The sequence below is a fragment of the Pipistrellus kuhlii genome, unplaced genomic scaffold (assembly GCF_014108245.1).
Source record: "Pipistrellus kuhlii isolate mPipKuh1 unplaced genomic scaffold, mPipKuh1.p scaffold_m20_p_4, whole genome shotgun sequence".
Taxonomy (NCBI): domain Eukaryota; kingdom Metazoa; phylum Chordata; class Mammalia; order Chiroptera; family Vespertilionidae; genus Pipistrellus; species Pipistrellus kuhlii.
In genome coordinates, this window is record NW_023425540.1 from 23,327,968 (window position 1) to 23,340,389 (window position 12,422).

General features: G+C 36.3%; 1 protein-coding gene across 6 annotated transcripts in view; it reads right to left on the reverse strand.

Annotated features, from left to right (window-relative positions):
- ICE1 (interactor of little elongation complex ELL subunit 1) overlaps positions 1-12,422 on the reverse strand; it is a 60,057-nt gene that overhangs the window by 26,028 nt on the left and 21,607 nt on the right. For all 6 annotated transcript variants that reach the window (XM_045571699.1, XM_036408781.2, XM_045571698.1 and 3 more), the window contains exons 6-10: positions 11,646-11,722; positions 10,652-10,689; positions 7,891-7,973; positions 7,642-7,681; positions 7,499-7,555 (exon numbers count right to left, since the gene is read on the reverse strand). In XM_045571699.1, coding sequence (XP_045427655.1) covers positions 7,499-7,555; positions 7,642-7,681; positions 7,891-7,973; positions 10,652-10,689; positions 11,646-11,722 — 295 coding nt within the window. The remainder of the gene's footprint in view (positions 1-7,498; positions 7,556-7,641; positions 7,682-7,890; positions 7,974-10,651; positions 10,690-11,645; positions 11,723-12,422) is intronic.

Sequence of the window (12,422 nt, forward strand, 5' to 3'; positions counted from 1 at the left end):
GATTTGAGCTCCATGTATTTTACAAAGAACAGGAGAGCAGTCTCTCTTCAGCTAATGAGGTTATTAGAAAACCCTCAGAGTGGACCATACTGTAATTAACCTGGGTGTTAATTCTATTGATCATAGAAAAACCATTAGTAGTCTTGATGGAAAATGAGGAAGACGAAAGATGTGTTTGTAAACAGATAAACAGGGAGAGATAATCACACAGAGAAGCATATGCTTTTATGAACAAAGCAAAACTTTGTAATATTTATAAGTTTTTGAAAGGGTCTGTCTGGATTCCTAAAATGATTAAGAACCACTGATTCAAGTTGAAATGCCAATAGTAACTGTAACTAAGACAGGCCCAATAAAATTCATATAACATTAAGAATATTAATTATGCTTTTAAAGTGAGTTTAACATTAATAAATACACAAATTCCAAACAATTTTGATAGGAAAAAATATTCATAAAAATATCGATCATTTGTAATTACGTCTGCATAAAAAGACAGCTCACACAAATTAAAATTCAACTAAAAATATGCTCTATTTCATTTCAGGCCACCTCCAAGTTCTATTATAGTTTCCTTGAACTTAAGTTCTTAAATTAACCTAAAGCACTTCTTAAAAATACTGAAATATTTCATCCAGTCTAGAACAACCTTTCAAATCTAAATATCTCCAAGAAATCACAAATTTTGAATAGGTCAGCCCTACGGAAGCCGGCAAACTGCATCACACCAAATAATGAGGTTCAGACAGAGGGACTGGGACAAAGTTGGACATTTTCAACCTCCCCTGAGCCAGTCAACTCTGCCAGTAACCATGTGTGAGGCATATCCATTTCTGTATTTCAAATTCTATGATCAAGCAGCTTATCTATGTTGTGATTTAACCTACCCCAAAGCCTGCTTCCAAACAATGTAATCCCCTTTGCTTAAATGACCTGACCAGGATCCCTGCTTATTAGGTAAACCCAAGCAGCAAACAGGGAACCTTAAAAAAAAAGAAAAAAAGTTACTTTTCTATTCTTATGGAGTCTATTAACCAGAGCTATTGCTATTCTAATCAAGCACTTTTTCATTACTTCTAATCTACAAATAAAAGAGCTATCTATTCCAGGCAAGATAAAATAAAACAATCTTCATTACTTGTTTGGGAAAAGAAAACCTTATTGAACCACACATCTTAACCCAATCTTTTAAAGCACTTCCTTTATCAAAGCCTAAGGCATCTGTCAATATTCCGGGACTTTTCTATTCCACTGACATGTCAGCTTCCACATGAATACCACACTTCTTTAATCATAATAGTTTTATAATTGTCTTAGTATCTGATCAGATTTTCCTTTTCAAAAATTTTATTATTCTGAACATCTGTTCCAGATAAAGCTTCACCATCTTCTTTTTCCCAGATAAAACTTCAATGGTATTCTAAGAGAGATCATCCTATATAAACCTATACAATAAGGAGCGAATATTCTATTTAGACCAGAAGGCGACCAACCTTCCAAATGACCAGTGGGTGGGGGCAGGGCCATGAGGCAGCCAAAACCACAAGGCAGCAGTGGGGGGAGCGCAAAGGCCTACTCTTGTACGAATTTTATGCATTGGGTCTCTAGTATGTTTAAAAAGGCATTTGAGGAAAATTCACATCCTTATCCTCTAAGTCTTTCAATCCAGGAATATAATGTTTATTTATGCATTCGGGTCTTCTTTAATGCTCTTTCAGGAGTGTTTCATAGTTTTCCTCATGGAGTCATAACACACTGCTTTTAGTTCTTTTCCTAAACATCTGATGATTCTTTTACCATATGAAAATGGGTTGTTCTTGTTCCATTCCTGTTCTAATAGATTCATAATAAATAATGTCATGTGTTCAATGTTTATATCACCACTTTTCCAAGCTCCTACACTTGTATTTTCCAGCTGAGACTTTTTTATTTTTTCAGTCTTATGGTTTGAAATGATAATTTTGAATTCTTTATTAGTATTTACAGCTCCTAGTCTTTTGTGTTTTCTCTTCAGCACTGCCTGAAGCCTCCCATATTCACAAATCAGAGGTAACAAGAAGCAGCCTTGCTTTATTCCTGATAGTAATGGCTTATATTTCACCTTTCTCAAGTACAAACTTTTTTTTCCTATTACCTACCAGTTTTGTTTTTTTTTAATGAGGAATGCATGCTAAATTGAGATCATATCATTTTTCTCTTAATTGTTGCAATATTTCTCAAAGAAATCCATAAGTCATAATTTATCTATTGATATATTCTCATAGTAGATTTGAGTTCTTAAAATTTTACTTATACTCCTAGTGACAGCTCCGTCTTAAGGATGCATGTACATGTTATTCTTAACTGGCTCTGGTACAGGTTTATTTATGCTAATGTAAGATAATGAAACAGAAAGCACTGACTTTTTCTAAGTTCTAAAACATGAAGAGATTAGTTTTCACTGAAGGCTTTACCTTTACCTGTAAAGCCATCTGGTCTTCTATGATGTTAGAGTTTTAATATATATATTTTTTTAACTTCTGGGTAATTTTTCCATTCAGGTTTGCAACTACTCTGTTAACTTCAGTATGTTTTCCTAGAAAAGAGTCCATTTCATTAATATGATCAAATTTGAATATAAACTTGTGAATTAGGATTCTCCAATTATAGTTTTATAGCTTTCTCAGTCCTGGTGTTATTGGATGTTGTTTCTTGCTTCCTTGATCAGACTTGCAAAGCTCTGTTCATTTCACTGGCATTACAAAGATCCAGCAATTGCTTTGAATGGTTTCAAATTGTTTAGTTCCTATATCATTAACTTATGTTTTCATCTTCATCAACTGCTTCCTTCTATTTTCCTGAGATATCTGCTGTATTTTCCTATCTTCTTGGTCACTCATTTTCTGTTATTCTTGCTTTCTAAAATAATCACTGAAGACCACAAATAATTCCTTTGAATACCTTTTGGCAAAATCTCAAAAATGTAATAAATACTGCCCTATTATTTCCTAAAGTTTAGTATTTTCATTTTCATCTTCTGTTATCCAAGATTTATATATTTTCAGTTACCAGATAGGTTTTGAAAGGCTTTTTGGGGCATGTAAGAGAGTTTTACTAGTATCTTAATATTTTAATATCTATATTAGATAAGATTTTATTAAACAGTGAGCTTTAAATTATTTTAAAATAGTTTAAATTCTAGGATTTTAAAAGTTATATCACCAATCTTATAATCATAATTCAAATTATATCTCCTTTTTTGTCTGCTTTTCTATTTCTAAGAAACATATTAAAGTCTCCCATGAAAGCAGGCTTGGTTGGCTACTGCCCTAAGAATTTCCAAGCATTTTATTTGATACTGGAGGCCCAATGCACAAAATTCGTGCAAGAAAAGGCCTTCCTTCCCCTGGCTGCCAGCACCAGCTTCCCTCTGGTACCCTGGTCCAGGCTTCCCTTCATCCGCTGGCAGACACCTGGGATCCGGGCTACCCTGGGGCTGCTGGCAGGCACTTGGACCCAGGCTTCCCTCACAGCCCTAGCTTTGGCCAGAAGGTCATCTGGTCTAATTAGCTTTTATTATTATAATTTCATGCTCTTTGATCCATGACAACAGACTCTTCTTGGTAAGTTGTACCTTTAATAAATCTAGATAATTCCTTTTATCCATGTAAATTCATATATAGGCTTGAATTATTTTTTGCCTTATAGCTTTCAAGTTAGGATTTGTTTGGAATTTCTCAGTCCATCTCTATAGATTAATATTCCTACTTCATTTGGTTTTAAATGTATTCCCTATAAAAGTATCAGAAATGAAGATCATACGCAAGTCATGTTCAATACTAAGGAGGCCTTTCTAATATAAATATCCAATCTGTGCTCAGCTCTGAGAAGTTTCCTCCTGTATTTCTTAATCACCCTTTCTCTCTGGGATCTGTTCTCCCTGGAGAAGTCTAATAGATGACTATTATGCTATCTGGCTTTATCCTCCAGATTCTTGGATTTTCCCTAATACTTTTTATTTCCTTGTTCTTTTGTACCATGTTCTCACAGACACCCAGACTAAGTCTCAGAGACACCTATCCTGTATTTCTCCATTCAACAACATAGCCTTTCTGGTGGGTATATTCCTACAATCACAGTACTAATGCTCCAGAACCTCAACTCCAATTTCATTGCAGCAGCCTATGTGCATGTTCTTGGACTTTCTCTAAGAATACAATTCAATTTTTAACATTTTATGTGGCTTATAATTTCATACTGTTTCCTCAGGAACTAGCTCTTCTTCTTGAGTTTTGGTGCCTTTCTTTCCTGCCACTGCTTTTTCTGTTTTAGATTACGGTTTTGGCATAACATCTTTGATAACCAGAGTATGTTTCCTCAGCCTACATTTTTAGTCCTACACTCACAATAAATGAAGTTTTATTTCATAAGCCTATAGGGTCCCTCTGGGGAGGGAGAGTGAATGCAGTTGTGTGGAATTAGATGGAATATAGAAATCTCATTTTCTGGAACTAGGAGCAGCCATAATTATCCAATCTTCACAACCCATGGCATAACTAACACTTTAGACAACTAAACGGTGGGCCATAGCCTCTGTACAAACATTAGAAACTATTTCTGAACCCAGAAGGTTGCACATTTTTCATCCCTTAATCAATGATCTGGCAAAATGCTATTGTCCTGCTGTTTCTCCCTCCCACCTTGCTTTGAGGAAACTCAGCTTCTGCCAAAAAAAAGCTTGCTTTTTGAGGGCTGCTATTTTCTCTATAATTTGGGGCTTCATCGCCAATTGATACCAACTGCTTTACATTTCCTCATTAATTTCTATCACTGGTGCTAAAGATTTTAACTACAAAGAAGGGCTACATTTTATTTTCTGCCATTTTTATTGGAATTTGAAAGGGAAGAAAAGTAAATGTGGCACTCAGGCAGCCTTTATTAAGAGTGAAATCAACACCCTTTCTGCCTAACTTGTAAATTTCTTTCAGAGAAATCAAGGATAGATATATAACATATATACACATACATACATATGCTTTAGCGATCATTATGACCAATCAGTTGCTATGACCATGCACTGAACACCAGAGGGCAGATGCTCAACGCAAGGGCTGCTCCCTGGTGGTCAGTGTGCTCCCACAGATCCTCCCCCCAGGCTGGCCGGCCAATCCTGATCAGCCCTGGGCCAGGCCGAGGGACCACAGCTATGTATAAATTCGTGCATCAGGCCTCTAGTTAATAATGAAAAGCATTAAAGATCATTTAAGGATTAGAAATTAAACCCATCAAGGTTCACAGCTTAATAATCAGATTCATAAAGACTTAATGTACAAAACACAATATTCCTTCCCTTTATAGTAAGGGAAACTAAAAACAAAACAATTTTTCTTGAAATAGTAGCAATTTCTTTAAGGAAAATAAAAGAGGATATAGGGAAAGAGAGCAACTATAGAAAGAGAATGGGAGAATTTGGTTCAAAGAGTAAGGCCTGAGAATAGCCAAATCCTAGAGCAAATCTACCAGACAAAGAGAGATCAGTAATTTTACAGTCCACTGTTACTTGGGAAAGCCAAGTGTTGTCCAACTTCTATTTCTCTCAGCAATAGCTATTACCAAAAGTTTTCCTTTCCATAGATAAGAACAGAAGAATAGTGAAAAGCACACAATTATGTATCAGTGAAAAATTAATGAGCAGGCAACTAAAAGGTGTGAACTGCTAAAGCCTTAACACCCCCCCACACACACACACACACACACACGATCTCATGCTCTGAATATTAAAAAACAAATTTAAGACAAAAACAGTAAGAGACTTCTAAAGAAACACACTATATTGTACAAAACATCATAAATGCTTTTAATAATAACCATTTGGAAAAAAAATAACACATCAGTGACATGAAAACAGCATTATTTACACTTTAAATTTATCCCTACCAAAAAAGTGAGAAATGGCAGCGCAGAAACTCATAACCTCCAATTTAAAAATAGTGAATGAAAACACAAAGAAGGAAAGTAAATAGTCCCACAATGAATAAACAGAAATATTAAAGTGAAAACCCAAATTTCTCCACTTCTTATGGTTCCACATCTATAAGATTATTCAGGGATAAAAGGTATACATGCATGTCTGTCATTTCCCTGTGACTTTTGTGACTGCCACTTTACTTTTCCTGATAACTTTTGACTTTGCATAAATCCTTATCTTCCAAAATCAATTATAGGATTTTGACTCAAGTCCTGCCTGACATTAACATCCTAATATATAAAAAGCCAGGGGTTGTCATGACCAAAACAACTGGACAGATGACCAAACAGAAGTCTGCATGGGGTGACCAGCTGGCAGAGGAGAGGGGGGCAGTTGGGGGTGACCAGGCGGCATGGGGGGCAGTGAGGGGTGACCAGGCTGGTGGGAAGGAGAGGCAGTTGGGGGCAACCAAGCCAGCAGGGGGGCAGTAAGGGGTGACCAGGCCAGTAGAGGGTCAATTAGGGGCAACCAGGCCAGTGGAGGGGGGGAAACAGTTGGCGGCAACCAGGCCAGCAAAGGGTGATGAGGCAGGCAGGGGAGCAGTTAGGAGCCAGCAGTCCTGGATTGTGAGATGGATGTCCAAATGCCAGTTACAGCCGGATCCCTGGAATCTGGCCTAAACCAAATTGGAGAGGGTGCAGGCTAGGCTGAAACCTCCCAGCCCCCCAAGCATGAATTTCATGCACCGGGCCTCCAGTCTATATAATAAAAGCCTAAGAGACCTTTACGGCAGAACAACCAGTATGATTGGTAGCTATGATATGCATTGAATGCCAGGGGACAGACGCTCAACCTAGGAGCTGTCTCCTAGTGGTCACTGTGCTCCCACAGAGGGAGTACCACTAAGCCAGAAGCCGAACTCACCGCTGGCAAGCAGAGCGGTAATGGCAGGAGCCTCTTCTGCCTTCACAGCAGGGCTAAGGAGCAGTAAGCCGAGCAGTAAGGAGCCTACTGCTAAGGAGCTGTGAGGCAAGTGATAAGGAGCGAGCACCCAGGCAGTAAGGAGTGAGAGATCCCAGATTGCGAAAGGGATGTCCAGGGGCATAAGGCCTAAGCCGGCAGTCGGGTCATCCCCTGAGGGTTCCCAGACTGTGAGAGGGCACAGGTTGGGCTGAGGGGACATCCTCTCCAGTGCATGTATTTTGTGCACCAGACCTCTAGTTTTTATATATTTGGCACCTAAGAAATAAACTCAATAAATTATAAAATAATGAGAAAACTATACCTATTTATTGAAAAGTTGGAAATAACATTGCTTACTAGTTTTCACTTCCTAAACAATACTTCTTTTTTATAATTCCTTTCAGTGTGTTATTTTATCACATAGCATAGTGATAATACACAGGGATCTAATGAAGACATGAAATAGAATATGGTTCCTTCTTCCATTAAATATAAGGTCTGCAACTTTCACAATTATAGGTAAGAGCAACCTTCTAAAACACTAAAAGTAATGCACAGAAATAAAAACAGAACTTGGAATATACTCACTTCTATCTATGCATCCACTAGTATCACTTGTAACTTGTGTTGAAACGTTTCTTAACTCTAAAAGTATGGAGGGAAAAACAATTAAAAGAAGAATTTTGTGTACCAAACATAATTTTTATGTAAGCCATTAACTGAATACTCACCTTTTTCAACTTTCTGTTTAGAAAATTCATCAAGCTTTTCCTGTGGAAACAAAACACTAACAGTGTTTGAATGTACATGAGTGTAGTCACTCTAGACCCAATGTTCAGGGGCAGCCTGACAGCATTGCAGGCTATTTCCACTAGGGGCCTCATTCCTGACTCCTGCATGAGCAGTTCATTGAATTTTTACAAGGACACTAAGAAGCCCTGAAGCCAGAAAGTTAACATGTGTGTGCTGTAATTTTTTACCTGTGTCTTCTTAAATTCCTTTTCAAGTATTTTCTTTTCATTCCTTAGTTGCTTGAAGTCCTGAGTTTGCTTGACAGCAGCCTCTTTATTTAAAGAGTGCAAGGAAATAATAAACATAATTTACCAACTTTACAAGTACCAGTAAATAAAATATTCAAAATCTAACTTACTTTACTGAGTTTTTTTCATTTCTTAAACTTCGAAAAAAATATTTATAAAAGATTACTATGCCTTCAGCATTTTATCAATCAGGGATAAATGAAGAAAAACTTTTAGCTTAAAAAATTATTTCTAGCCCTAACCAGTTTGGCTCAGTGGATAGAGCGTCGGCCTGCGGACTAAAAGGTCCTAGGTTCGGTTCCGGTCAAGGGCATGTACCTTGGTTGCGGGCACATCCCCAGTAGGGCATGTGCAGGAGGCAGCTGATTGATGTTTCTCTCTCATCTATGTTTCTAACTCTTTATCCCTCTCCTTTCTTATCTGCAAAAAAATCAACAAAATATATATTTTTTTAAATTATTTTTATCACCTACAAAACCATAAAATTGGCACAGCCCTTAGGAACTTTTACAATCCTAGCACAAGCCAACCCAAACCCTCCAGACAGGAAAGATTCCAACACATGTAACCTTTAAAGAGAAGGAGGCCATGGTCGCCTCCTTGTATTTCAACAATCAGCAACATTTAAGGTTTATAGATTGTAGAACTGTATTTTTATCTTAGAATACAGTTAATAACATTCTCTTTATTTGAAGGAAGGGACAATCTTCTCTGTGCTTTACTATGTTGTTACTTCTTTCTAGAATTCCCTTCAATAAGTTAATAATCATGACTGCTAATACCTTTATTTTGATCTACAATTGACCCTTGAACAACCTTGGGCTTACAGGTGCCAACCATCAAGTAGTTGAAAATCCATATATAACTTTTGAATCCTCAAAAAAGTAATTACTGCCGGGACCGGTTTGGCTCAGTGGATAGAGCGTCGGCCTGCGGACTGAAAGGTCCCAGGTTCGATTCCGGGCAAGGGCATGTACCTTGGTTGCGGGCACATCCTTGGTGGAGGGTGTGCAAGAGGCAGCTGATCGATGATTCTCTCTCATCGATGTTTCTAACTCTCTATCCCTCTCTCTTCCTCTCTGTGAAAAATCAATAAAATATATTAAAAAAAAAAAAAAAAAGTAATTACTAATAGACTACTGATGATCAGGGTCATTACCAATATCATGAACAGTCACTTAACACACATTTTGTATGTTATGTGTATTATACACTGAATTTTTACAATAAAGCTAGAGAAAAGAAAATGTTAAGAAAATCATATAAAATACAATTTATAATATTTATTGAAAAAATTCCATGTGTAAATAGACTCATGCAGTTAAAACTTGAGTTGTTCAAGGATCAACTGTACTGTCAAGGCATTTTCATAGCTGTTCTCTGAATCTTTAGCCAATTATTAATTTCTGTTTTTGGTTCTGAAGCACTGAATAATCCAAGAATAGTTTAGGAATCTGAGTAGTACCAAATATGTTCATTCACAATCGCTATGAAAAGTCATTTATGAAATATCAGAATACTAATCCTGTCCCAATTTCCTTTTAATAAGCCTAAGTATTTATTTAACCTAAGTATTTCTTTACTGGATTACTATGCTCTGTCATTTAACGGGGGGGGAAAAAAAAATTGTCACAGGGAAAACAAAGACTACATTTTTGCTTCAAAGAAATTGTTTTAAAAACTGCACTATAGTTTTACAGGCATTTCAGGCCCCTTTAAAAGCATTTCCTTGAATATATACACAGTGCTGTTGTACTTATTGCCATATTATTGATGTCTGTGCAACAACCAAATCAAGGAAAAAATTGTTACTAAAATATTTAAGAGTTATGGTCTAAAAAACTCAAGCTCTAGGTAAACTGATGACTAGAAACATTTTCCTTTATCTGTATGTCCTGATCCAACTTAATTTAAATCCTTGCTTCACACCCTAAATAAAAAAATATGCCATTCTCTGAAGCAGAGCAATGCAAGTATGATTAAATATCAAACAGCAGGGTCAGTAAGCACAGAAGGAATGAGGGAAACATGTACCAGGGTTGGTTCTGGCAGAGCCCCGCTGATCTCTACTGGATGTTATTTCCACATCACAAACACTCAATGAAGGGAAGATATTGTATTCAATTCCTGAAAGGATTAATAGCTGCTCCATAAGGACTGACCAGATCCTCCCAGTGGCCCCCTGTACTCTGCCTACTCAGTATGGACTAGAAGCCCCTAACCAGACAATGGGGTGTGGGGAGAACCATAGGCAAAGTGGCAATCCACAAAGTAGAATTTCATGGAAATCCTACCATGGGTAATAGTCAAAACTATCTAAATGCATCAAGTTTCTTAGTACTAAAAGTAGTAACTTTCTCTACTAACCATTGATTTCATTAGGAAGAAAAAAAAAAGAATGAGAAAGCTCTGATATTCAACTTTCAAAATTAAATCCTTTTATTAATTTTCTTTTTACAGAAAAAAGTATAGGCTGCTATGACTTTAGGTGGAACAACATTTCAAGGATTTGCCACATTCATTTTCATGCTACTATCTCATAACTGAAAGGAATATACCACCCAGACTTCTTCCTAATGGTATCCTTAAAGTAATCACCCAGGGATATGCTATCAAAACCATGACTACTCAACTACTTGATCCAGTACTAACAACCTGTTACAGTTACCAGTAAGTAGCTAGATAACAATAGTGCCAATACCTTCCAGCTTCTTCACCTTGGCTTCCAGTTTCTTCTTCCTAAAAATAAAAATTTTATATGTTAAAATGGTAAAGAAAATATATATATTTTCTTTATACACACACACACACACACACACACACGTTACAAAAAATATACATTAGCTTGTGGTACATTTATTTTTAATTAATGATGTTCATATAACAAAGTAAATGTCAGTCACAATGAGCATCACACATCAACCATTAAAATTACAGCAATTGTTTTAACGGCAAAACAAGAAAAATATTATGCCATTTAGTATGTAATAGTTGTAAAATGGACTACAGAAATGTGTACTTCTCTCTCTGAACTGCAGCGGCTTCAACTATGAATCAAGCTGATATGTCTGGATGGTCTCCTAGATTCAGTGCAGCCTCTAACTAGGCTATGCTACTTTCAGGAGCACGGATGGTGGGAGTGCTCACCACACCACTATTACGAGAGGCCGTGGCTGGAGATGTGCACTTGTTTTTGGATGGATTTGAGTCAGAGAAGAGAAGTACTCTCTGAGAGAGTCTCTGAGTTACTGCTACATCAATTAAACTACTAATTGTGTAGTTTATAAGTTTGTTGAATATTGTGAATTAAAACTTCAAAATAATCAATTGGATGTTTCTGAACAGCCCTTTCTATGTCAACAAAGACATCCATCTGAATGACAGCTGTTAAAGTACTGGTACAAAGAAAGGAGTAAAATATATTTTCACAGAGATACACAAGCATGCATGACATATAAATATTAACATGTTTACATAGTCCTTTAACATGTAATACCTCATTTAACCCTTCTAATAACCCTTCAAGGTAGTCATAATTTCCACTTTACAGATGTGAACACCAAGGTTGAAAAACATTCAAGATTGCAGTTAATTACAGCCAACAAACACAAAGACAGAGAAAAGAGAAACACTGTTGATTTAAGAATTTTTTAAGATGAAAACTCTATTTCCAAAGTAATTTTAAAATTACTTACTGAGCATCAGTTTTCAAGCATTCTTCTTTTATACGAGCATATTCCTGATGAGTTTCCTGATATAACTTTAGAGAACTCTTAAAAAATAAATAGATACTATCAGTCTGAAAGACTTGACATCAGTAATGACTTACTTTGACCTACAAGAGTTAAACTATTATCATTTACCTGTATAAAATTAACTGAATAGATATATTAGGCAGGAAACCATAAGTACAATTCATTGAACATTGTAAAGGCTATAACTAGATCTTTATTAAACACTAGTGGTCCAGTGTACAGATTTGTGCACACTGAAATTAATTAGAAGATAGATTTGAGAGGTAACTACAATAGTGCAAAAATTTACATCAAAATAGTATATATAATATAGTATTTTAAAATTAAAACATGAGTGCGATTGGCGCCAATAAGTACTTTATATGTATCATGCATGCGCGAGTCAATGTTTACTTTTAAATTGCCAGTGTGTATTATATGTACTAGCTAAATGGTCAATGAATAAATCGCGATGTGGTTTACACTGAATATCAACAAAAACAATCAAATTCACGATGGACAATGACAGATTGAAATACACGCATACAATTGGCACCAGCAAGAGCTTTATATGTATTGCGCAAGCGGAAGTCAACATTTATTTTTAAATTGCTAGTGTGCATCATATACACCAACCAGTTGGTCGGTCAGTCGGACATACGGTTGCTCACATAGCCTTTTATAATATGATAATATGATTAATAGTCCAACTAAAGCTTTAAAGTGAAAATCTATTCA